Here is a 27,914-nt window from a genome sequence, read left to right as displayed (position 1 = left end):
CGCAGCTGGTAATTATAGGTCCCTTTTAGAGTCCCCACCCAACCACCTATTTTTAATATCCTAAGGGTGCTCACCTGAAATCTCCCTTATTTTGACGAAGATCTTTCCAAAGGTCATGCAGAGCCCTATTCCCAGGCCACTTTGCCATAATCGATCCAGCGCTGGGTGGCAAAATTGATGGCTTCCGCGCAGTTGTAGCCAGAGTGGTAGCCATAGGGAAACGTCACTATGAAATCTCCAGCCTCCTGAGTGACCCGATCGAAGGGGATGCCGTTGTCCTTGAGGACCTTGGGCAAGAAGAGAGCCACCTTGTGCTACAGGAAGGCCTCACAGCCCCGCGACCTGCCCAGGAAAAGCTCCCTGGCCAGGCGTTCCAGGCACCGGTCGTGCTCCGGGGGCACCGCGTACCAAGTCTTGGGCTCCCCGAAGTGCAGGTAGTTGATGCTGTAAAGGTCCATGTCCTCCGTGTGCCAGGCGAAGGCGGTCTTCCACATGCCGAAATACAGGCAGGGGGTGTTGACACCTTCGATGACCACTCCGCACTCCTGTTCCAGCAGGTCCTGAATGGTTCCCAGGTGTCCGAGGTTCCACTGCTTCGTGTTTTCATCGAATAAGGAGCCACTGACGTCCGCACCGTATACTGGTGAATCATAGGGGCATGTTTTCCAATATTTTCGCTCCAGATCCTCAAAATCAGAGTAGAATGCAGTCTGGTGTCATTCACTGTTTGTTAAGCGGCGATACTCGCTCACGGTCATGGCTTTCTTCTTTCTGTGGTGCTGAGTAAACACACCTGCTTGCCCAGTGGTCACCTGCTGCAGGGTAGCGGCTATTAAGATGTCATCAGTATCATCGTACATCTGTCCGGCTTTCCATCCTTTCGGTGGAATTACCTTGGCTAGGACAGCTCGGTGTGCAACTTGCCACTCCATGGCAACAATATATTTGCTGAAATCTTCAAATTCTTCCATGGTTGGGTGGACGATCGTAATCTTACAACTTGGGTTCTGGCTCCCAAAGTGCTTAGACTGCATGGCGGCAACAGAATAAGCAACGGACTGCCAGCTTCTTAGGTATGCTTTGGATACCTGAGAATGCTGGGGAGTAACCTCTTCCCTATACTTCCTTTATTTTTAAAGAAGTTTTGATAGAGTTGAGAGGCAGGAACTCAGACTTGAACTTTTAAACAAACGAGGTGGTACATTCTCCAGGCTTGTCCATCCACCAGAAGGATTCCACTCTTGTCAGCATTTTGGAGCCAAAGGAAATCCAGTATTTCCCAGAGGAGATGGCTCTCTGAGCCAAGTCCTGCCTCAGCCTGCAGCTCTGTGAGTTTCCTCTGTTGGGGGTATAAGTGCCTGAGACCTCTCTAGATTCCCACACTTGAGTGCATGGGTGGCTTCTCACCTCACTGTAGCAGCAAGTCTCTTCATGGAAGTTTCCAAGCCAAATCTAAAGAAAGTACAAATTATTGAAAAAAAGTGGATGACAGAACAAACTGATTTAACATCAAGTAAAAGAAAACTGTATAGTAATCTTAATTTCAAAGTTTGAATTTAAGGGCAAAAAGTACACTCTTTTGGTAGACATGTAAACTGGTGCAGCTATGGTGCATACTATGGAAAACAGTATGGAGGTTCCTCAAAAATTGTAACTAGAACCACCATATGATGCTGCAGTCTCACTTCTGGGTATATAGCTAAAGGAAATAAAAACAGAATATCAAGGAGATATCCGCCCTCCCACATTCACAATGGATAAGGTATGGAAACAACCAACATGTCCAGTGATGGTTGAATGGATACAGAAGATGTGGTACATAGATACAATGGAATACTACTCAGCCATAAAAAGAATGAAATTTTGTCATTTGCAACAATATGGATGGTCCTGGAGGGTATTATGTCCAGTAAAGTAAGACAGAGAAAGACAAATATGGCATGGTATCACTTACATGTGGAATGTTAAAAAAAAAAAAAAAAGAGTAAAACTTACAGAACCAGAGTAGAAAAGTGGTTGTGGGGGAGGGCAGGGAAGGGAGGGTAAAAGGGTACACAGTGAATAAAGTCTCAGGAGCTAATGTTAACCATGGTGACTATAGTTGATAACAATGTGATGTATAGTTGAAATTTTCCAGAAGAGTAGGATGTAAATGTTCTTACCAAAAAAAGTAAATATATGAAGGAAATGTGTTAATTAACTAGATGGGGGGAATCCTTTCACAATGTATATCAAATCACCACAAAGTTGACTGAATATTTTACAATTTTAAAAGTCAATTATACAGCAAAAAAGCTGAAATTTAAAAATAAAGAATTAGGACAGATCATAAGACAGAAAAAGAGTAATTAAAACTTAACTGAACAGTACGGACATTAAGCAAGCTTGAAAAGAAAGGAGTTAAGCACTCAACTCAATAAACTGGATAGCTTAACCCAAAAGATAAATTAGGGAAAGGAAAACAATGAAATAAGCTGAAACAATTACAAAAGAAAACATAACACCCAATAGAAATGATGACTGAAACCAAAATGCAATTTGTAGACCACGAAAAGTGTAAAAACATAAGCATAAGAGAAAAGAGAGAAAAGTACAAGCATATCACGTTATAATAAAACAGGGGATGCAGATAAAAATCTACCATTATAGAAAGAATGTCTATGTAAACAAAAGCAGGAAAAAAGTACAGAACACAAATATACACATCCTTAACAAGCATTATCCTTAATGTGTAAATACCTGAAAAATTCTAATTAAGTTCTAATCATTAATTTGCATTGATAGACAAATTATTAGAAATATAGGGTTCACTCAGAATGGGAGAAAATATTTGCAAATGAAGCAACTGACAAAGGATTAATCTCCAAAATTTGCAAGCAGCTCATGCAGCTCAACATGATAAAAACAAACAACCCACTCCAAAAGTGGGCAGAAGACCTAAATGGACATTTCTCCAAAGAAGATATACAGATTGCCAGCAGACACATGAAAGAATGCTCAACCTCGTTTATCATTACAGAAATGCAAATCAAAGCTACACTGAGATATCATCTCACACCGGTCACAACGGCCATCATCAAAAAATCTACAAACAATAAATGCTGGAGAGGGTTTGGAGAAAAGGGAACGCTCTTGCACTGTTGGTGAGAATGTAAATTGATACAGCCACTATGGAGAACAGTATGGAGGTTCCTTAATAAACTACAAATAGAACTACCATACGACCCAGCAATCCCACTACTGGGCATATACCCTGAGAAAACCATAATTCAAAAAGAGTCATGTACCAAAATGTTCATTGCATCTCTATTTACAATAGCCAGGACATGGAAGCAACCGAAGTGTCCATCAACAGGATGAATGGATAAAGCAGATGTGGCACATATATACAGTGGAATATTACTCAGCCATAGAAAGGAACGAAACTGAGTTATTTGTAGTGAGGTGCATGGACCTAGAGCCTGTCATATAGAGTGAAGTAAGTCAGAAAGAGAAATACAAATACTGTATGCTAACACATATATATGGAATCTAAAAAAAAAAAAATTGTCATGAAGAACCTAGGGGCAAGATGGGAATAAAGATGCAGACCTACTAGAGAATGGACTTGAGGATATGGGAGGGGGAAGGGTAACCTGGGACAAAGTCAGAGAGTGGCACGGACATACATATGCTACCAAACGTAAAATAGATAGCTAGTGGGCAGCAGTCACATAGCACAGGGAGATCCGCTCAGTGCTTTATGACCACCTAGAGGGGCAGGATAGGGAGGGTGGGAGGGAGGCAGTTGCAAGAGGGAATAGATGTGGGCACATATGTATAACTGATTCACTTTGTTATAAAGCAGAAACTAACACACCATTCTAAAGCAATTATACTCCAAGAAAGATGTTTTAAAAAAAAAAGAAATATAGGTCTCAGTCAAGTTTCTAGACACTGGTTAGCAAACAGAATCTATAGATCCCATACACCAGTTAACAATCAATTATAAAGTGAAAGAGTAAAAAGGTTTTAATCCCTTTAATAACAGAAATACATGGCCCCAATGAAGAAATCTAAAAATGATATGCATGCAATGCTTATACTTTAAATGCATAAATAAATGTGAATTTTACCAGAGGAAAAAAGTTGCTTTCTGGCATAAAATGTCATCCTTTTCCTCTTTATGCTTTAAAGGAAAAAAAAAAACAGGCCAAAAAAGTGCCTGCCTTCTGCCAGTCTAAATTCTTAATTCCAAATGATGATACACAGGACCCAGAAAATGGTTTCCTTGAAGGATTCAGCCTCTGAATGAAACAGGCTGTGCTCAAAGTCTGGCTATATATGTCCCACACCAATTTCAGTTCAATCAGTACCACCCCAAATCTAATACCCTCATATCCAATCAAAATCTCTAATTTGATCCCTCATATTTTTCAAGTCCCTTCCAATTGACACAATCCTGACCCAGTTCTAGAAACCCTCTCATTCCCATTACATCGCAGTTCACTAAATGAGGTGCTTTTTCCTGAAAATCTTTGTGATTTTTACCAAGAAAATATTAAGAAAAATATTAACTTCACAAGTAGGAAAATAGTTTAAAAATAAAAACTCAAGGAAAGGATATCCCAATGTATAGTACCCTCTCTCTCGCTCACTCTCTATATATGCATAGCGTCATTTTTTAAAACTTCTGGTAGGAAAATAACTCTTTTGCTCATAAGCACAAATTACAGAAATAAAGTGACCTACCTTCTACCAACAAAATCCTGATTCCAGTTGGAGATATTCAAGGACCCAGAGAGAGAGAGACAGTGTTCTCTGGGCAGCTGGCCTCCAAATGCAGACCCATGTCCTGACGGCTCTGGCTTTCTACCTGGGCAAAGGTATAATCTGATCAGCACCAGTCAACGGTAATTGCTCTCGTTGATCAGCCCACTTTGTCTGCGCCCCTTTGAGTTTTTAAACCAGTCTTACAGCGAACTAAGAGGTTGCAAATAAAAGGAGTGGGAAAGTCAAACCAAGCAATTATTAAACTAAAGAAACCTGGTCTAGCAGCAATTAATATCGAATGTATTTATAAGGTAAAAGAAGGGCAGCTTTAGTTATGAAAAAGAAAAACTCGTGGGAAAGATTACAATGATGCACTTTACGCACCTAGACACATAGCACTGAGACACAGAACACAAAGACTGAGAATTACAAGGTAAAACTGACATATCTGCAATAATCGTGTGAGGTTTTTTTTCAAACACCGTTCTTCCAGAAACTGGTACATGAGGAGAGAAGAAAATTAATAATGTTACAAAAGTGTAAACAATAAAGTTAACAACTTTGATTATATTTCCTGCAGCAACCACATAGCAAAATGCTTTTCAACACATATAAAACATTTACAAAAATATACCGCTGTTAAGACCACATAATATATCTCAATAAAAATTCCACAGGATCTACATATTGAGTACCCTCTTAATCAATCTTTTATTTCAATCATGAAATAAAATTGAAAGTCAATAATGAAAAAAGGGAACACCACCATATTTATTTAAAAATGAATATCCACATAACATCTACAACAATATCCATATAATAGCTAAAAATCTATTGATTTTTCTGTTGTCTGCAAGTAGTTAGTAAAAACTAAACCAAAATACCTCAGAATTATTTGAAAGAAAAAAAAGATAAAAATGATAAAACAATTCAAAAAACAAAAGGGAAAACAACCATATACAAAAATATAAATGATTAATAAAATAGAAGTCTGTTACTTAAAAGATAAAATAAAGAAAGAACTGGTTAATAAATTATATAGTACTCCCTGCTACAGGAAGAGAGTGCTCCCTGCGTGGGAGAAGCTGGTGCAGAGTGGCAAGTGGTGATGGGACTCGGGGAGGGGTAGTCATTTGATAGAGGTGGACCCTGCCAAACCCCATTTTAACCAGGTCAACATCAAGAGTCATAAACTGGGAATTCCCTGGCCGTCCAGTGGTTAGCACTCCGCGCTTTCACTACCTAGGGCCCAGGTTCGATCCCTGGCCAGGGAACTAAGATCCCACAAACTGCGTGGTGTGGCCCCCCCAAAAAAAGCCATAAATTACTTGGATAGTATATGTCCTTGATATGATGTGATTAAAATGTGACAAAATTCCCTCCGTAATCTTCCTCAAAGAAAACAGAGAAACTCAAGATAATCATAAGAAAAGCATCAAAATTCCAATAGAGGAGCATCCTCCCCCAGACTGTCAGGTTTCTATACAATCTTTTGGTCAAAAACAAGGAAAGTCTGAGAATCTGTTACAGCCAAGAGAAACCTAAGGAGACATGAAAACTAATTTGATATTTTAGCTGAGATCTTGGAACAGAAAAAGGACATTGGGTAAAAGGTGAGGAAATCTGAACCAATGATAGCCTTTAGCAGACAATAACATATTGACATTGGTTCATTAATTGTCATCAATATACCATGGGAATTAAGATGTTACTAAAAGGGGGACATGCGAGTGGGGTCGGGTCAATACTCCCTGATACACGTGCTCAATGCTTTGTAAATCTAAAACTGCTCAAAAATTTAGGTATTACTAAATATAATATTGTAAATAATAAACAAACAGGAGAAGGCATTAATAAACAATATTAGAATGAAAAAAATTTGAAACATACTCTGAGTTTTGGAAACAGTCTACCATACAGCACATTATAAACCAAATGATTCTATGACCCACTATGTGGCATAATCTTTTAGAGCACTTTTAAAAATATTTTAGATTATGAAATATAAAGTGTTCACAGAACTCTATAAAGCATATATGTACACTTCAACAAATAACTATAGAGTAAGCAAAAGTGGAACCAGTACCCAGGTCAAGAAATGCAATATTGCCAGGCACCTGGCTGCCTGACTTGTGCTCTTTTGCCCAGATTACAGCCCCTTCTGCCTCCTGGACTGACTTTATCCTAACTATTCACATAGTAATTTTGGTAAACATTATAAAATTAAAACTCTGTCCATTTTTGAAAACTTTATATAACCCTGAAGAAACACAATTGTATTTATGTCCTTTAGCGTATTTTTGGTGTATTTTTTCATCACTTACGTCCTTGCATGCAGCTGGACTTTTCTGTTTCAGTGCTGTAAAGTATTCAACCATATAAACTTTCTACTGTTGATTGGGCTTTGGGTTGCTTCCACTTTGGGCCTCTTACAAACATTGTTGCTCTGAAAATTCTCTGACGTGTATAATGGCCATAGAATATGTAAACTTAAACTTGGCAAATTTTTTCAACATATTTCACCAGTTTACACACTAGCTGCATGCAAGGGTGCTCATCACCCTTCACTTCTGCAAACCTTTGGTGATTTTCTGCCTTTACAGTTTTAGCCGATCAGGTGAGGGTATAGGGGTACCTCATACTGATTTGCATTTATTGGTTACTAATAGGGGTGAACCAATTTTTCTTATGATTATTGGCTGATTGGAGGTGCTCCTTCAGGAAGTGCCTCATCAAGTATTTTGTCCATTTTTCTGCTGGGTTGTCTGCCTTGGTAGTAGTTATATGTTCTGCTTATTAGTTCTTTACTGGGTATGAGTAACACGATATCTGTTCTCACTCTTTGATTTGTCTTTTCACGCTTTTTCATTTTTTTTTTTTTTTGATCAACAGAAGTTTCTCTGTACCTCTAACAGAATATTATTTAAAATAGCTAATATTGGGCTTCCCTGGTGGCGCAGTGGTTGAGAGTGCGCCTGCCGATGCAGGGGACATGGGTTCGTGCCCCGGTCTGGGAAGATTCCACATGCCGCGGAGCGGCTGGGCCCGTGAGCCATGGCCGCTGAGCCTGCGCGTCCGGAGGCTTTGCTCGGCAACAGCAGAGGCCACAGCAGTGAGAGGCCTGCGTACCGCAAAAAAAAAAAAAAAAAAAAAAAAAAAATTTGTAGTTTCTTACAAAACTAAATATAGTCTCACCATATAATTCAGCAGTTGCACTCTTTGGTATTTACTCAGATGAGCTGAATACTTACATCCACACCAAAACCTGCACACAAATGTTTATAGTACTTGTATTCATAATTGCAGAAAAAATTGGAAGCAACCAAGAAGTCCCTCAGCACATGATTGGATAAATAAAGGGTCATACATCATACAATGGAATATTATTCACCAATACAAGGAAATGAGCTATAAAACCACTAAACGTGGAGGAAACATAAAGGCATATTACTACGAGAAAGAAGTCATCTGGAAAAGACAAAACTATGGAAGCAGTAAAATGATCAGTCGTTGTCGGGGTCGGGGACGGGGGGATGATTAGGCAGAGCACAGAGGATTTTTAGGCAATGACTCTATTCTGTATGGTATTATAAGTGTAGATACATGTCATTATACACTGGTCAAATCCATAGACTGTACAACACCAAGAGTGAATAAATTAAACTAAGGACTCTGGGTGATAATGAGGTGTCAGCGCAGGTTCTTCGATTGTAACAAATGTTCCTTTCTGGTGTGGATGCTGGTGGAGAAGCCTGGGAACGAGTATTTTGGAATCCCCTGTATTTTCCACTTAATTTTGTTGCGAAGTACTCTGCAAAAATAAAGTCTATTAATTAAAAGAAAAGTAACGTGTAAGCCTGGGGGTGTGGTGAGGAACACAACAGTAGAACTAAGCATCACAGAAAGAATACGAGTGGATGTCCTAGGCATTGGGCTGGCCCTAGAGGACAGGAGAGTGTCTGAATGCACATCAAATTAACTGAGCACCTCTTACATGCCTGTCACATTTACATCCCCAGTATCGTCACAAAATTCTCGCACTGTAATTCTGGCTCAGAGAAAATCAATGATTTTTTGGCTGAAGGTCCCACGACTAGAAAGTAGCAAAGCGCAGGTTTGAATGCCATTTCTGCTGACTCTAAGTTCAGCTCTCCCCTCTAAGTAACTGCTGGAAAGCTCAAAGCAGTGACTATGGAAAAGTTTGCTTTACGAAAGACATCACGCTTCAGATTCAACTTTGCACATACGCATACAGAGTGGGTCCACGGATGGACTGAGTTTCTGGCTGGAGGGATAACACAAAACCACATCAACAGCATCACATTTATTTACTTCACCATTAAAAGAAAAATAAGAGGTTGCAGGAGAGGTGATAGGGAAGGAGAACTGAATAGAGAATTGTTATTACTATCCAGAGTAATAGCCTTTCCGGAATTTCCCATACCAAGGACAAAACTTCATAATGGACAGAGTCAGCTTCCCCTGGAGGTCAACTCTCTCTGCCATGATGAGGAAGGAAAGCTTCTGCAGCTCTGGAGAGGGGCCAGGGAAGGGGGCCTCACAGTCTGGTGACAATGCAGACCTCCCCAAGTCTCCTTTCTTCTCTACAGTGCATGCCAGGGACACGGCCCATCTTCCTCACCTCTTCATGCCCACACTCATCTTATTGTTGCATCTCCAAGCCTGGCTGGAAAGGAAGATAAAGCCTCCCCACCTTCCTATTTCCGTGCTGCTCCAAGAAAACAAAGTCTCCATTCCATATTGCTTCAGGAAACAGAAGACACACACACACACACACATACAGACAATGTCAGTACCATACAAAGCTCTGGTCTTAATGTTACTATTCTAACATCCAACTCCCTTCGCAGCTGGTAATTATAGGTCCCTTTTAGAGTCCCCACCCAACCACCCATTTTTAATATCCTAAGGGTGCTCACCTGAAATCTCCCTTATTTTGACGAAGATCTTTCCAAAGGTCATGCAGAGCCCTATTCCCAGGCCACTTTGCCATAATCGATCCAGCGCTGGGTGGCAAAATTGATGGCTTCCGCGCAGTTGTAGCCAGAGTGGTAGCCATAGGGAAACGTCACTATGAACTCTCCAGCCTCCTGAGTGACCCGACCGAAGGGAATGCCGTTGTCCTTGAGGACCGTGGGCGGGGGGGCGACACCCTCACGTGGGCGAGGCCGGCTCGGTCCCAGACGGGGAAGGGGGCGCGGAGGGGTGGGGGCGGGTGAGGGCCGGCGGCGACGGGGAGGTGGCGGCACGCACACACGGCGAGGGCCGCGGGGCAGGGGCGCGGGGCGCTGCCCAGGGAGAGGAAGGGCCGAGACACTACCGGACCACCAGGAAAACAAGTGCGGGGTCCCACCGCCACACACACGAAGGCGGTCCCACGACGCCTGAGACGCCGGCCAGGCCCAGCCACCCTGGGACCTCCCACGACCCGGTCCCGCCGCCAGGGCCCGCGTGCGACGGTCCCCCCGCGTGGCACGGGGGGACCCATCCACCCAAACTCAACCTTTCCGTCCTCGCCAGATCCGCCTTCATCTAAGTCCGACCCCCGGTGCTCGCGCCCCAGGGAAACGCTCCCGAGCGAGGCGACCCGCACCGTTCCCACACACCGCCACCGGCTGCGACTCGCGGAGAGGGCAGGCACGACGGGCTCCTCGCGGCTGCGGGACTGGGGACCCGGGACATCCGGGCGTCCACGCCCCCTTGGGCTAGCCAACGGGGTCACCGCACGCGCACGCACACGCATACGCGCGGCCCCGCGCCGGACGCAGGCCTGGCGGGACCTTCCCACGACTCAGAGCGGGAAGGCGCAGCCCGCGGCAGGCAAAGAGCGGCGCTCGGCTCCACCACAGGGCCGGCGCAAGCCCTACAGCGAAGGCGAGGGGCTCTGCCCACGTGTTCTGGCAGTCGCGACCGTGACCACTGCACGCTTGAGGGGGAAGCGGCTGGGGGTCCGGTACCCCAAGGCTCCCTCTCGGACAGCTAGAGAAGGCTTTCTCACCGACGGTGCGTCATCCCCCACCGATCGACTCTCCCCTTTGGGCCCACGGAGGCGCTCCACGAGCCGCCAAGTCCACGACTGGGCGGGGGGTGGGCCGGGGGTCTGCGGTATGGGTAAGAACACGGCCCACAGGAGCGTTCTTGGCCACAGCCGGGGCAAACCTCTGCCGCCCCCAGGCTTGTCCATCGGGCTCCGGAAGGAGAGAGCTCGCCCCAGAAGCGCGACAGACACCCTTCTCACAGGACCCGGCCCAACGCGATTATATGGTTGAATACTTTACAGTACTGAAACAGAAAAGTCCAGCTGCATGCAAAGGCGTAAGTGATGAAAAACGACACCAAAAATACACTAAAGACATAAATTGTGATTCTTCAAGGTTATATAAAGTTTTCAAAAATGGACAGAGTTTTAATTTTATAATGTTTACCAAAATTACTATGTGAATAGTTAGGATAAGGTCAGTCCAGGAGGCAGAAGGGGCTGTAATCTGGGCAAAAGAGCACAAGTCAGGCAGCCAGGTGCCTGGCAATATTGCATTTCTTGACCTGGGTACTGGTTCCACTTCTGCTTACTCTATAGTTATTTGTTGAAGTGTACATGTATGCTTTATAGATTTCTGTGAACACTTTATATTTCATAATCTAAAATATTTTTAAAAGTGCTCTAAAAGATTATGCCACATAGTGGTTCATAGAATCATTTGGTTTATAATGTGCTGTCTGGTAGACTGTTTCCAAAACTCAGATTATGTTTCAAATTTTTTTCATTCTAATATTGTTTATTGATGCCTTCTCCTGTTTGTTTATTATTTACAATATTTAGTAATACCTAAATTTTGGGGCAGTTTTAGATTTACAAAGCATTGAGCACGTGGATCAGGGAGTATTGACCCGACGCCACTCGCATGTCCCCCTTTTAGTAACATCTTAATTCCCATGGTATATTGATGACAATTAATGAACCAATGTCAATATGTTACTGTCTACTAAAGGTCAGATTTCCTCACATTTTACGGAATGTCCTTTTTCTGTTCCAAGATCTCATCTAAAATATCAAATTACATTTAGTTTTCATGTCTCCTTAGGTTTCTCTTGGCTGTAACAGATTCTCAGACTTTCCTTGTTTTTGACCAAAAGATTGTATAGAAACCTGACAGTCTGGGGGAGGATGCCCCTCTATTGGAATTTGATGCTTTTCTTATGATTATCTTGAGTTTCTCTGTTTTCTTGGAGGAAGATTACGGAGGGAATTTTGTCACATTTTAATCACATCATATCAAGGACATATACTATCAAAGTAATTTATGGCTTTTTTTTGGAGGGGCCACACCTCGCAGTTTGTGGGATCTTAGTTCCCTGGCCAGGGATCGAACCTGGGCCCTAGGTAGTGAAAGCGCGGAGTGCTAACCACTGGACGGCCAGGGAATTCCCAGTTTATGACTCTTGATGTTGACCTGGTTAAAATGGGGTTTGGCAGGGTCCACCTCTATCAAATGACTACCCCTCCCCGAGTCCCATCACCACTTGCCACTCTGCACCAGCTTCTCCCACGCAGGGAGCACTCTCTTCCTGTAGCAGGGAGTACTATATAATTTATTAACCAGTTCTTTCTTTATTTTATCTTTTAAGTAACAGACTTCTATTTTATTAATCATTTATGTTTTTGTATATGGTTGTTTTCCCTTTTGTTTTTTGAATTGTTTTATCATTTTTATCTTTTTTTTCTTTCAAATAATTCTGAGGTATTTTGGTTTAGTTTTTACTAACTACTTGCAGACAACAGAAAAATCAATAGATTTTTAGCTATTATATGGATATTGTTGTAGATGTTATGTGGATATTCATTTTTAAATAAATATGGTGGTGTTCCCATTTTTCATTATTGACTTTCAATTTTATTTCATGATTGAAATAAAAGATTGATCAAGAGGGTACTCAATATGTAGATTCTGTGGAATTTTTATTGAGATTTATTATGTGGTCTTAACAGCGGTATATTTTTGTAAATGTTTTATATGTGTTGAAAAGCATTTTGCTATGTGGTTGCTGCAGGAAATATAGTCAAAGTTGTTAACTATATTGTTTATACTTTTATAACAGTATTAATTTTCTTCTGTCCTCATGTATCAGTTTCTGGAAGAACGGTGTTTGAAAAAAAAACCTCACACAATGATTGCAGATATGTCAGTTTTACCTTATAATTCTCAGTCTTTGTGTTCTGTGTCTCAGTGCTATGTGTCTAGGTGCGTAAAGTGCATCATTGTAATCTTTCCCACGAGTTTTTCTTTTTCATAACTAAAGCTGCCCTTCTTTTACCTTATAAATACATTCGATATTAATTGCTGCTAGACCAGGTTTCTTTAGTTTAATAATTGCTTGGTTTGACTTTCCCACTCCTTTTATTTGCAACCTCTTAGTTTGCTGTAAGACTGGTTTAAAAACTCAAAGGGGCGCAGACAAAGTGGGCTGATCAACGAGAGCAATTACCGTTGACTGGTGCTGATCAAATTATACCTTTGCCCAGGTAGAAAGCCAGAGCCGTCAGGACATGGGTCTGCATTTGGAGGCCAGCTGCCCAGAGAACACTGTCTCTCTCTCTCTGGGTCCTTGAATATCTCCAACTGGAATCAGGATTTTGTTGGTAGAAGGTAGGTCACTTTATTTCTGTAATTTGTGCTTATGAGCAAAAGAGTTATTTTCCTACCAGAAGTTTTAAAAAATGACACTATTTATGCATATATAGAGAGAGAGCGAGAGAGAGGGTACTATACATTGGGATATCCTTTCCTTGAGTTTTTATTTTTAAACTATTTTCCTACTTGTGAAGTTAATTTTTTTCTTAATATTTTCTTGGTAAAAATCACAAAGATTTTCAGGAAAAAGCACCTCATTTAGTGAACTGTGATCTAATGGGAATGAGAGGGTTTCTAGAACTGGGTAAGGAGTGTGTCAGTTGGAAGGAACTTGAAAAATATGTGGGATCAAATTAGAGATTTTGATTAGATATGAGGGTATTAGATTTGGGGTGGTACTGATTGAATTGAAATTGGTGTGGGACATATATAGCCAGACTTTGAGCACAGCCTGTTTCATTCAGAGGCTGAATCCTTCAAGGAAACCATTTTCTGGGTCCTGTGTATCATCATTTGGAATTAAGATTTTGGACTGGCAGAAGGCAGGCACTTTTTTGGCCTGTTTTTTTTTTTCCTTTAAAGCATAAAGATGAAAAGGATGACATTTTATACCAGAAAGCAACTTTTTTCCCCTGGTAAAATTCACATTTATTTATGCATTTAAAGTATAAGCATTGCATGCATATCATTTTTAGATTTCTTCATTGGGGCCATGTATTTCTGTTATTAAAGGGATTAAAACCTTTTTACTCTTTCACTTTATAATTGATTGTTAACTGGTGTATGGGATCTATAGATTTTGTTTGCTAACCAGTGTCTAGAAACTTGATTGAGACCTATATTTCTTTTTTTTTTAAAACATCTTTCTTGGAGTATAATTGCTTTAGAATGGTGTGTTAGTTTCTGCTTTATAACAAAGTGAATCAGTTATACATATGTGCCCACGTCTATTCCCTCTTGCAACTGCCTCCCTCCTACCCTCCCTATCCTGCCCCTCTAGGTGGTCACAAAGCACTGAGCTGATCTCCCTGTGCTATGTGGCTGCTGCCCACTAGCTATCTATTTTACGTTTGGTAGCATATGTATGTCCATGCCACTCTCTGACTTTGTCCCAGGTTACCCTTCCCCCTCCCATATCCTCAAGTCCATTCTCTAGTAGGTCTGCATCTTTATCCTCATCTTGCCACTAGTTTCTTCATGACAGTTTTTTTTTTTTTTTAGATTCCGTATATATGTGTTAGCATACAGTATTTGTATTTCTCTTTCTGACTTAACTTCACTCTATATGAGAGGCTCTAGGTCCATGCACCTAACTACAAATAACTCACTTTTGTTCCTTTCTATGGCTGAGTAATATTCCATTGTATATATGTGCCACATCTGCTTTATCCATTCATCCTGTTGATGGACACTTTGGTTGCTTCCATGTCCTGGCTATTGTAAATAGAGATGCAATGAACATTTTGGCACATGACTCTTTTTGAATTATGGTTTTCTCGTGGTATATGCCCAGTAGTGGGATTGCTGGGTCGTATGGTAGTTCTATTTGTAGTTTTTTAAGGAACATCCATACTGCTCTCCATAGTGGCTGTATCAATTTACATTCTCACCAACAGTTCAAGAGGGTTCCCGTTTCTCCAAACCCTCTCCAGCATTTATTGTTTGTAGATTATTTGATGATGGCCATTCTGACCGGTGTGAGATGATATCTCATTGTAGTTTTGATTTGCATTTCTCTAGTTAGTGTTTCTCTAATTGTTAGTAAAGATGTTAGAGCATCTTTTCATGTGCTTCTTGGCCATCTGTATGTCTTCTTTGGAGAAATGTCTAATTAGATCTTCTGCCCATTTTTAATTAGGTTGTTTGTTTTTTTGATATTGAGCTGCGTGAGCTGTTTGTATATTTTGGAGATTAATCCCTTGTCGGTCATTTCATTTGCAAATATTTTCTCCCATTCTGTGTGTTGCCTTTTTGCTTTGTTCATGGTTTCCTTTGTCATGAAGCTTTAAAGTATTTTTTTTTAGAACATTAAAGTATTTTTAAAAAGTAAATATGTATTAGAGCCTGGGGATAAAGGACCTAAAATAATTTTAATTGTTTTCTTTCAAACATATTCCAGAGATGAGTGTAATACTCTTTGATTTAGTTCATGTCTGTACAAAGACAGATTTATCTTGTCCTTATTGCCATATTGACTGATCTAATCACTTTCAACTTATGAAAGAAATATTAGTATTATGCATAAAGTATCTCATTTTACTCTTTGGAATATATTTTTTTACTGTTCTCATAAGAATAGTTTCTTCTTTAGCGTAGGTTAGCGTAATGATAATGTGTTGGTTTTAAACACAGGAGATTTCTAAGTACATATATGACGTTTACTTAAAATAATCTGGTCAAATAAGATAACGATTTTACATGATTTTTTTGAAATACGTAATGACAGCATCTCTTATTCACTTACAGTGATCTAAGTGACAGGCTTGTCTGCTAACCTTTTTTAACCACCGCGTGCAACAGGAACTTGTATTATTACTATTTTATAGATAAGTAAACTGAAGGTTAGCAAGACTAAGGAAATTACATTAGAGTACACGACAGGGAGGTTAATGGAGGATGTTGCCAAAAAGAATCCAAAATCTAGATAGCCTGCACTGCTTTGTTAAGGAATTTAGAATCACTATATAGTGCACTGGATTCCACTTAAGGTTTCTGAGTTGGGAAATCAAAAACAGAGTAGAGACCTTGGGAAATTAATCTGACAACATTGTTCTGTTTGAGCTCTCAAGCTTCCTGCCACTTGAGTTGACAGCAGTATTCCAAGAGTTCTTGGTCAAGACTGTTTTAAATCATTTCAGCCTAACAAGGTTGGATTATACACATTCTCTCCAAGCTGGTTAGCCAGCACAGCTATTTTGTACTGATTTATATATATTCAATTCTAGCCAGTCTTAGGTAGGGAATCATAATAGCTACTATTTACTGAGCATCTGCTTTTACCAAACCTTACAGTTCAGAGAGTCAGAAATCGCAGCTTAAGCAAAAAAAGATCTTATTATTTGGTGTTTCTGTGACCCAGCCCAGTACTTGACCCATGTTGATAATTTTAAGAGATGCCTTTCAGACTGAATAAAATATCTAAATGAGTATATATTAGTAAAGGACAAAAATGCTTTCTCTCTTTACTGAATTAAAGTTAAATAGTTTCATTTTGTACTCTACTGTTCTATTGTTTAAAAGAGTTTTGTAACTAGGTAATAACTATTCATCATCTAATAGTTGCTGTACTGTTCAATCATTTAAAGGTATTTATCGTATAAGTATTATGTGCCAAGTGCTCTGTCAGGCACAGCCCTTCCTCTTTGGAGCTTTCAGTCTAGAGATTCTGTAAGAGCTGATAACTAGTAGCAGATACAAGTGTATTACGTTTCCTTCGTTTAATATTTCTATTCTGAATCTCTTATTTCCTGCACTGGGAGAGGAAGAGGATGATCAGGTCACATTTTACCTTATCTACCTACCTACAAAGTAAAGCCACACATTTTTTGTGTATGGATGGGCGTATGGCACTATGAAATATTTCAAGGTGTTCTTCAAACAAAAGCTAATGAGGTTAATATGAGTCATTAGGTACAAACAAGGAGCCCAGAATGCTTTCCTGAGCACAAGCTATTGCTGTTCTTTTTGGGTCATAATCTCTGCTTTCTGGTATTGTTATTTATCTTTCCGTTTAGGTCCTGTCTTCCCCCTTTGAGTAAAGTTCTTCAGTAACAGTAATGATCTCTTATACCTCATAATCGCTTCTTTACTTAGCATAATGTCATCCATTCATTCAAAAGGAGGTTTCTATATGCGAGGCATTGTGATAACTCTGGAAACTAGACAGGAACATGATATGGTTCCTGACACCAAGAAGCTTAAAATCTGAAAGGGAATAAGAGAGTAACATGTGTAACAAAAGGCTGACACAAAATTAAGGAAAAGTAGAGATCAGTGTATTAGTAGCAAATGTCTATGAATATCAAGAAGACTTCACAACATAGGTATTTTTAAGCAGGATCTTTAAAGAGAGAAAAAATTATGCATATGAAAGTGGAAATAATACGTCCATATAAGAAGTTATGCATATGAAAGTGGAAATAAGATGTCCACATAGACGAGTTCATTTGCAATTTTGGACACTTTCAAAAATAAAGCATTATTAAACAGATGTTGTATTCATTTTTCCTTGGGAGTTTATGAGTCATAATGAATGTGTGAAGGAAGTAAATGGTGCAGGGTTGGGGAGAGTATTGTATGAAACCAATGCTTTTGAAATCTCAAATAGCAACCCAGGCAAGGTGTAGGGATGTCAGATTTTTCATTTGTCATTAGGTGACATAATACATAGTGAATTATCAAGCAAATAGTTTTCCTTTCGAACATTAAAGTTGTTCTTCTGTTCAATCATTCACCTGTTCGTTAATTGAAACAAATAGCCATTCCTAGCTATCTTGTGCCAGGAATTATGGGTATAAATATGTATCAAATAAAGTCCTTGACCTCAAAAAAAAATTCACAACATCCAGGAAGATGGACAAGGAAACACAGTTACAATGTAGTATGATAAATGTTTCAATCAAGAAAAATAACGTATCTTACGGGTTTGGCATTTTTCTTCTACAAGTCCTTGTATGAAGAATCATCTACAATCTTTCCTCAATAGTCGAAGAATGTGTGAAGGAAGTAAATGAATAATGAATGTGTGAAGGAATGAATGTGTGAAGGAAGTAAATGGTGCAGGGTTGGGTAGAGTATTGTATGAAACCAATGTTTTTGAAATCTCAAGTAGGCACCGAGGCAAGATGTAGGGATGTCAGATTTTTCATTTGTCATTAGGTGACATAATACATAGTGAATTATCAAACAAATAGTTTTCCTTTCTAACATTAAAGTTTTTTTTCTGTTTAATCATTCACCTGTTCGTTAATTGAAACAAATAGCCATTCCTAGCTATCTTGTGCCAGGAATTATGGGTATAAATATGTATCAAATAAAGTCCTTGACCTCAAAAAAAAATTCACAGTATCCAGGAAGATAGACAAGTAAACACAGTTACAATATAGTATGATAAATGTTACAGTCAAGAAAAATAAGAATGTATCTTACTGGGTCTGGCATTCTTCTTCTTCTACAAGTCATTATATGAAGAGTCATCTACAAACTTTCCTCAATAGTCGAAGAAGGAAGTACAGTGTGATCTAATGCTTATCAAAGCAAACATGTGTCAGGTTTTTTTGGGGGGAGGGTGGGTGTTAATCAACTTCATTAAAGCTTAGTTTCTTCAGCTGTAAAAGAGAAATAGTAGCAACAGAAAAATCTAGTGTGGCTTGCCTCAGTGAGAATCCTGCGTACTGCAAGGAAGAGTAGCCCCTCCTCGCCGCAACTAGAAAAAGCCTGCATGCAACAACGAAAACCCAATGCAGCCAAAAATAATAAATAAATAAATAAATAAAAGAGAGCATCTTAAAAAAGAAAAGAAAAGAAAAATCTAGTGTGGCTTTCAAAACCACCTGTTAGATATTTCAAATTCTTTTGGGCTAAATCCTGATAATTAAATGAAATAATTCTGTAAAGCATATAGCAAGTGCCTGCCAAGTGGAATGTGCTCATAATATTAATCAGTCATTAATTACTCTTAAAGCTATGTTTTCCCCACTAAACTGTAAGCTTCATGAGGAGAGAACGAATCCTTTCAATAAGATTTGACAGATGTTCATTTGTTCTCTGATTTCTTCAAATGTAGCCCAGCTCACCATAAGGGTATTAATTAAATTGTTAGGTAGTTGTGACATTGTTCAAAACCCTTCTTATATTTAATAAATATAATTTCCTTCAATTATACTCGCATCTGACCTTCAGAACATCTTTATTAACAGATGGTACTTAATAATGTTATTAGATGATCCTATATTTTACAAATGAGAAGATACATTCAGGTAAACCGAATATGTGACTCTCCAGGGTACAAGGCTTAGACAGGACCAGATCCAAAGCTTAAGTCCAAGTCTTCCAACTCCAAGCCCAGTGTTCCTCCCAATACAAGCAAAGAGCTTAGCAAATGCAGCCCATGCTCAAGGGAGGCAGTACAGTGGTTTAGAGTAAGGCACACTTTGGATTTTGTCTTAGCTTTGTGACTTTGAGTGATTTATCTCATCTCATTAAATTTCAGTTTTCCTACATGTAAAATGGGAAGGGTGATAGTATCAACCACGAAGGGTGCCGATGATTAAACGAGTTGATGTATATAAAGTGGCTCATTCAGAAAGTGCTCAGTAAGTATTATTCTTCCACCATTCCTGGTTAGATTTAACAATAGGAACATTAGGAGACATTTAATAAATATAAGCTATTGTTAGAAAGGGCTGAAGAAACTCCTTCCTTTCCTGTCCTAAATTATCTAGTAGTTGTCTTGGTTCACTGTTAACATTTTAATTTTCCCACATCACTTCACTTAGCTCAGAAATTCTTTATCAAAGTACCCAACATTCTCTATGATGTAGCCCCGTGTCTCCTCGCTCTCTCCCTGTTCGCTCCCTTTCCCAAAGCAAACTATCTGCCACTCCTTGACTATCGCTCTGGCTCCCAGACCCAAAGTTTCCTCTCATCTCCCCTGGTTCAAACTCTGCTGGTACTTCACGATTCTTTTAAATGCAATACTTCCATAAAGCACTCCTAGCTAGAGGCCATGCATGCAGTCTCCCTTACAGATTATAAAAACATCGTTGATTTTATAAAGCATGTAGTTATTGTCCTCCTTTAGGTATCATTGTTATAATTTTTTAAGAACTTATAACAGGGGTAGATTTATGTGTGATTGACTCTTCAGGTTAACTCAACAAAGACTGATTTCATACCCACAGTGTAAGAGAGTGCCAAGCCAGCTCTGATATAAAAAGAGATGTACTCTCTGCCTTCAGTAAATTCCAATAATATTTCTTTAAAAATGGTTGTGCTATGTAAAGGGAGGAATAATTCTCTAATAATTGATAAGTATCAATGATCTTCATTAGGAAAAAGAGCACAGTGGTAACTGGCATTGACACCAAAATTCACTCCCTGAATATCCAAAGCAGTGCCAGAACTGGACACCACCGTTTTCTACTTGAATTTACTCTTTTTAGGGCTATAATAGTATTTAATAGGATTTCGGATCTGAAAAAAGTTCTTGAGGAATAGTTTAGTCTACCAACTTGCCTGGAACATGCATTTTCCTAGACAGACAAAAGAGGATCGTTCTATTGAATTACGGGGTACTTAGTGTTCTTTTTCTGAATCGATTTGTGGTCTGGAAGTGGAGAAAGGAGAAGAGTTTGTTCTTTGCTTCCTCCTTCCCTTTCTTCCTTCTTTTCCTTTTATTTTAAAATAAGGGCTAGAAATTTTCAAGCTAAACTTTTTTTTTTTTTTTTTTTTAAGCACCCCTCCGAAGGTGCCGGGTTTTTTTCTTCTGGGGACTGATGCTGCCTCTTGCTCTCCGGGATTGGTTGAGAGTAAACTAGAAATACTTTCAGGGGCGGAGAAACTGGGAGTGCCCTGGGAGTGCGAGTGGACTCTAGGCTGCAGAACTGCTAAGAGCGGCCCTCGAAGGAGGAAGCCTTTGCCCCTCCGCTCGCGAGGCAGCAGCGGGGGCGCACCGCAGAGGCACCGGTCCCCGGAGGCCCCGCGGGCCACACGGTGAGATGTGGAATCCCCCTGCGCGAAACCGAGTCGACCTTTGTCGCCTGGCGCCGCGCGCGCTGGCTGTGCGCTGGGGCCCTGGTGCTGGCCGCCTGCCTCTTCGTCCTCGGCTTCCTCTTCGTTACGGGGCCCTCGCCACGGACAACCCCGAGCCTACCCGGCTGTTTGGCGGTTCGCGGGACTCCGTGCCAGCTGCCGCGTGGGGCCAGCTGCTGGTCTCCCGGTCTCCCGGGGGGTGGGGGGCGGTGACCGGGTTGGGGGAACGTGGGGACGAGCACCCGCGAGTTAGGTAGAAGTTGCTGGGGGCGGTGCACAGCTGGGTTCTGGACGGTCTACTGTAGGACAGTCACCCAGGGTAAGGAGTAGAACGGAGAGACTCAAAGTGAACTTGAGAAAGTTCCAACTGCTGAGGCCCTGCGAGCAATCGGTACGCTTTAGCAGGAGCGCCGGATCTCTGGGGGCATTTGCTAGGTCGTCCAAGGAGCTTTGCAAGAAACGACTCTTACCTGTTTGGGGTCTTTATCTAGTGCCTGTGCCTGGACCTGCTTCGTGTATACAGTAGGTAGAACTCAGGGCACTGCTGCGTGGGAGCCCTATTGTCTCATTCTTTCGTCCTGGGGAGTAAATAAATAGGAACATTTAGGAGATAACTGGCTGACACTGTCAGTGCTCTGAACAGATCCTTAATAGCAGTTCTTTAGCGTTTTCCCCTGTGTATTGATTTGCAGACTTAACCCAACTCTCCATGATAACCAGGGGGCAGCACAGATTTGCTGAGACTCTTTTAAATTCTAATATTAACTCTGCAACTTCTCTGTGTCCTTGAGCGAGTTACCGAGTCTCTCTGAGCCACAGTTTGTCAACCTTTGTAAGAATACTATCTGTAACTTAGTGGGAATCGTAAACGAAATAGCATCTAAAGCTCCTGGCACAGTACTGGGGTATTGGCACTTTTTCAAAATTGTTTCCTGGTGAGGAGATGCTTCTAACTGGACATTAATGCACAGGACTAGCGTTAAGGTATAGCCTGATAGTTCGGCCGTACTCTGAATTCTGGGTCCCATTCTGGGATTTAGAAGACCAGGGCATAGACCAACTAAGCTGGCTCAAATTCAGCCTCTTCTTGCTTGTTGTGTAACCTTTGAGCCACACTCTGCTCATAACTAGCATGTGGATATTAGGGTTATTGTGGGGCTTAGATAAGTGTGCTCGTTAAGGGCACACTTCAACTCGAGTTTCAGTTTTCTCAGCTGTACAACGTGGGCAAGGGTAGCATGAGGATTAAGATCTTCTGCATCTTTTAAAAGCATTTTATTCATCCCAGTATAGCCCTCAGCCCCATCCCTATATTCACTGCTCAATGGCTGTGGGTTCTTTATTAATGTTTGTTAATTTTTCTCCTAGGATTCTCTGCTCCCTCCCTCCCACAGGCCTCCGTCCTCTTTATCCAGCTCATTTTTTAGATCTCGATTCAAGCATTTCATCTTCCGAGTGCCCTTATCCTACAGTCTAATCCAAGTCCCTTTATTTTACATACTGGTGGAACTGTATTTCCATTTGCTGCCAACCATTTATTTCAATATGCGTGTATATATGCATGTGTGTAACGTGTATGTGATTAATAACTGGAAAGCTCCATGAAAGCTAGCTGGGTGATTTAGGTAACCATTTTATGCACAGATCATATCATTTATCTAAATAAACTATGTCACGAAGCCAACTACCAGGGCTAATGGCTCTACGCGATCTGGCTACCCATTGCCTCTAGTCTCTGTATTCACTGTGTGTCTTGCAGAGATGTTGGGTGAATTGGAGTTTCACTGTAGCTCTCTGAAGCTGAACTTTTGAAGCCTACTTCAACTGCAAGCACAAAATATTTAAGCATATTTGGCTTTAGTTTCAGAACCAGAACAAATTACAAGTCTGAATTGCCTTCAACTCTTTGAAATAATTTATGTACTTGAAATATACTCATAATTAATTCATTACAAACATTTACTAAATGCTTATTCTGGGTCAGCAGAGGCGTCGTCACTGGGGATAAAAGGTTTAAGGAGAAAGAAGGTGGATCTCCTCTTTGCCTTCATTTTTCCCATCGGGTGAACCATCTTCAATTTTAGTGCTAATTTCATAAAACATTTCTTAGAATAACAGCAATGCTTATTGAAATTGGATTAAAAAATATGTTGCAACTGATTTGTAATTAAGTGTGTCTGCATGATTTTTTTTCCAATGGAAGTAGGCAAGAGCAATGAAACTTCAGAAAATCTCAGTTAATACCAGAGGTCATTGATGTTTTATATATGATAAATACAATAATAAGGAGAGATAGGCCCTGTCTATAAGCTCATATCTCATTCCTATATTTGTTTGTATTTTACAGGATGGTTTATAAAATCCTCCAGTGAAGCTACTAACATTCCACAGCATAATGTGAAGAAAGCATTTTTGGATGAGTTGAAAGCAGTGAACATCAAGACATTCTTGTAGTAAGCATATACTTAAAAGTTTATTATTCTGTTTAGAAGTTTCGATCCAATATTTCATAAACAGAAACTGACTTTTTAAAAAGGTTTTATTACTGAAGATCTTGTATCATGTTTCATCTGGAGAGGATTGTACCTTCAGCTGAACTTTATCATGATAGATGTTTTAAAGCAGGTGTCACTAAACTTTTTCTGTAAAGGTCCAGCTTTTGTAGGCCAGCTGATCTGTGTCCCAACTACTCAGCTCTGCTATTGTAGCACCAAAAAAGTGATAGTAAATACGTAATTGAATAAGTGTGACAGTTTTGATAAAACTTTATTTGTAGGCACTGAAATTTAAATTTCATATAAATGATATGTCACAAAATATTATTCCTCTTGATTTTTTTCACCTATTTAAAATGTGATAACCATTTTTAGCTTGTGGGCTGTACAAAGAAAGGAAGTGAGCTGGATTTGGTCAGTGAAACATAGTTTGCTGACTCCTGTTTCAGAGGAAGATAGTATATTTTAGTCAAAAGAATAAATTTTGGACTTCGAAGTCAGACATACGCAAGTTTAAATTCCATCTTCGCCCACTGATATTAAAGTAAGTTTGAGTGAATATTTAACCTTCCTGAGCCATCATTTTCACCTCTATAAAATGGGGATAGTGATATTGTTCTGATGAGCATGAAATTAGAGAGCATATATGTGACCTAGTGTAAAAACCAGCTCCCTATTTCCTGAAATAGCTATCCCTGGTGTAGGGAAAAAGGGGTAAATGAGTAAATATAAAAAGTATTTGCAAGGCTACTAAAAATAAAACACTTTTATTGAATAATTGATTGGAATACTTAGCTTTTTCAAAGTGACATACTTGAAGTCCTGATAACGATTAAAGGACTGCTTAGTGAATACAAGTTATAATTTTATGTAAAAACAGTCAAGTAAATATATATATATGTATAGATGTACATACACATAGTCATACAAACACATATGTCTATTTAATTATGATAGAATTAAAACTATGAATAAAATTTGCTAGGGCACCTATCAAGTCTTTGGAAGGGCCATTTCAAGTGAGAGACCGAGAAGCTTAAATTTTGTGGAAATCCTTCTGCCTCTTGCACTTCTTTTACTATAATTATGTATAATAGGTATAATAAAAGTGGAAGTCTGGCGAGATATAATCTTCACTCCTAGACAGGGGTGCTGCCTCTGCTTCATTTTTCCTTTTCTAACCTGTGAGATGGAGTGACCAGCAAAGAAATAAAATGAATGCCTGCCTCTAGCTCACTTTCTGGGCCGTCAGCTTCTTGCTTATTCTCCGTGGCCTTGACCAAGCTCCTCTAACTGTTTAGAACTCAAGGATTTGCATCATTAACAAGCAAAAGAAAGAGATTAACAGAACCCCCCACTCACCCCTCCAAGGACCACAGAACCTCCAGAAGCCTCCTGGACTCTCCAGAATTCCAAATTGCCATTTGTCCATCAGAGTGCTTTCAGTCTATTTAGACCCTTAGGTTAGGGGTCATTAGAGCCTCAGATCCTCTGTCTTGTTCCCCTTTCTAATCCTTCGCTTTACTACTAAAAATGCTCTACTACTTCTAAGTCACCTGACTCTCAATAGTGGCTGGGGCGGGGCGTTAAGTAAGGGCTGCCTTTTCAGTCTTCCTTGGGGTGCAAGGTTGTCCTGTGTTTTCCCTTTTGTTTTGTAACATCTAGTTAAATTCTCAGATCTGTTCACTATTTTGCATGTCTTTAGAGGGAATTTCCTTCTCCACCCTGTTCTGAAAGACAAGATTATTTCAGAAGAGTGTCTTAGCTTTCACTGATCTACATTTGAATACCAGTTCCGTCTTTCACTGGCTGTCTTTAGGTCATCTAACTTCTCCAAGCACTGTGCATTTGTAAACTAGATGCAATGTATGAAAACAGGAATACCAATAGCTCCCTTTATTAACTGAGATAACATAATGATCCTTGGAACATATATAAACTTTTCTAGCCAGACAGAGATGTATGAGCCTATTTGTTTTGTTAATACATGTTGTTGGCTATTTTGGATAATTTGTAAATTATTCTTCTTATTAGAAAATAACTGGATATTCTAATAGAATCAAGACAGTGTGACACACTTCTCAATTGATTAAAACAAAAAAAAACGAACTTCTGTTTCTTAGCAGTTGTCTAATTGAGCCTCAAATCTTTGTGAATTAGTGAGGTAGCAATATTCTCCCCATGTACGGATGAGAAATTGAAGACATGGCCAGGATTACACAACAAGTTAGTGGCAAAACCTGTAATGCACTGATTTTGTGGCCAGTTGATTTATTTATCCTTGGAAACAAATCTTTTTTCCTACTCATCATTTTCAGGATTAACTTTGCTCCAAATGAGTGGGTTCTAAACCTGATCATAGAACACCATTGCATCTTGGTGGGTAATGACAAAACTTTTACCAGGAATTTCACTCATAATGTTACCTAACCAAACTTGGGTCTGCTAGCCTGCTGTGCAGCAAAGCCAGTCTACTGCCACCAGGTTGAGGTGAAGGAGTCCAGCATTTACTGTAGGGCGTCAAATAGGGAGAACAGACAGCTTATGCTCAAAAGACCAGAAATCCCAGGTGGCTTTCAGGGGAGGGTTTTTTTTCTTTTTAAAGCATTATATATAATTCCTTCTCTCCTTTATTATTTTTTTTATTTTTTATTTTTTTTTTTGCGGTACGCGGGCCTCTCACTGTTGTGGCCTCTCCCATTGTGGAGCACAGGCTCTGGACGCGCAGGCTCAGCGGCCATGGCTCACGGGCCCAGCTGCTCTGCGGCATGTGGGATCTTCCCAGACCGGGGCACGAACCCGTGTCCCCTGCATCGGCAGGTGGACTCTCAACCACTGCGCCACCAGGGAAGCCCTCTCCTTTATTTTTATAGGCAAAATACTTTGGATGATCCTAAAATATTTTTCCCATTTGATTTTTTTTAACGTTTTTATTGGAGTATATTTGCTTTACAATGGTGTGTTAGTATCTGCTTTATAACGAAGTGAATCAGTTATACATATACATATATCCCCATATCTCTTCCCTCTTAAGTCTCCCTCCCTCCCATCCTCCCTATCCCACCCTTCTAGGTGGTCACAAAGCACCCAGCTGATCTCCCTGTGCTATGCGACTCCTTCCTAGCTATCTAAAGGGGAGGGTTTTTAAAGGCAACATTTGCGGTGAGGGTTGCAGCTCATGGACTTTCTTCTGATTGGTTGGTGGTGAGGTAACAGGGTGATGTTTTGGAAATCTGAATCATCAACCTTTTGGTTCCAACTAGTCTAGGGTCTGTGTGATCATGGTCAGCATGTAGTCACCATCCTCCAGCTGGGTGGGGTTCTTAGTTTCTGCAGAACAGCCCAAAGATGTGCATCAGGTTGTTATACTGTTTAAGCTATCATTACTTTCTTGCTTGACTGCTTTTCCTTTGTTTCTCTATTCCCTCACTTCCCTAATTAGTAACTGCTTGAGTCTGCTCTTTGGAACCCATAGAAGGCCTAGAAGACTAAAGCCTTTTACTACAAAAAAGAAACGGGGGACACTGAGGGGCTCTTGTACCTGGGAGGGGCCTGCAGGGTACTGCTTGGTTTCAGTTCCCCCTTTTCTCTGGTACTTCTTAATCCTGAGAGGACCAGGGGCAGAATGAGAAAGAGAATAAAGCTTTGGGTAGAGAGGTTAATCATAAACTTGGCAGGGGAGCTCGGTTTTAGGGGGACTCGGTTTCAATAATAAAGTCTAATAATGATCTCCTCTGTGTGTGTGTGAGCAGGTTCAAGACTCCCATAACAATTCCTCTCTCATGTAAGAATAGAGTTATAGCTGTGACTTCAGGAAATATGCAAAATCTGCATCTAGTTCTGTTACAGTTTGGATTTGTGTAATATGAAAGAAAATAGCAACTTGTTGGCTATTTTCTGTTTTCTTTGCAGGTATCCATTGATTAAGGAATATATAGACTCCTCAGCTGGCTCTTAAAATTGTGTTCTTTTCATTACTTTATTTTGTAAATACATATTAGAGATCCCATGTAAGATTTTAAGCCCCTAATAATTTATTGAATGAGGGCTTCCCTGGTGGCGCAGTGGTTGAGAGTCTGCCTGCCGATGAAGGGGACACGGGTTCGTGCCCCGGTCCGGGAAGATCCCACATGCCGCGGAGCAGCTGGGCCCATGAGCCATGGCCGCTTAGCCTGCACGTCCGGAGCCTGTGCTCCGCAATGGGAGAGGCCACAACGGTGAGAGGCCTGTGTACTGCAAAAAAAAGTAAATAAAAGATAAAGGA

General features: G+C 40.4%; 1 protein-coding gene and 1 pseudogene across 2 annotated transcripts; one reads left to right on the top strand and one right to left on the bottom strand.

The window, feature by feature from the left end:
* Positions 1 to 9,998, bottom strand: LOC307190685 (lysine-specific demethylase 4D-like; annotated as a pseudogene). Its single transcript, XR_013831762.1, has 3 exons — positions 9,693 to 9,998; positions 4,732 to 4,855; positions 1 to 1,452 (listed from the first exon to the last, which is right to left on the bottom strand). The product of XR_013831762.1 is annotated as a lysine-specific demethylase 4D-like (transcript).
* On the top strand, positions 8,435 to 27,659 carry LOC307190423 (uncharacterized protein; the record flags this gene model as incomplete). The annotated part of the gene is made up of 5 exons (XM_079929583.1): positions 8,435 to 8,531; positions 9,994 to 10,776; positions 13,295 to 13,418; positions 23,503 to 23,608; positions 27,563 to 27,659. The coding sequence occupies 4 exons, from the start codon at positions 8,435 to 8,437 to the stop codon at positions 23,525 to 23,527; spliced, it is 1,029 nt and encodes a 342-aa protein (XP_079785709.1). The 3' UTR covers positions 23,528 to 23,608; positions 27,563 to 27,659.
* Between the last annotated feature and the right edge of the window lie 255 nt (positions 27,660 to 27,914).

This window comes from Stenella coeruleoalba (genome assembly GCF_951394435.1).
Source record: "Stenella coeruleoalba genome assembly, chromosome: 8".
Taxonomy (NCBI): domain Eukaryota; kingdom Metazoa; phylum Chordata; class Mammalia; order Artiodactyla; family Delphinidae; genus Stenella; species Stenella coeruleoalba.
This window is presented reverse-complemented; position numbering and strand designations above follow the sequence as displayed.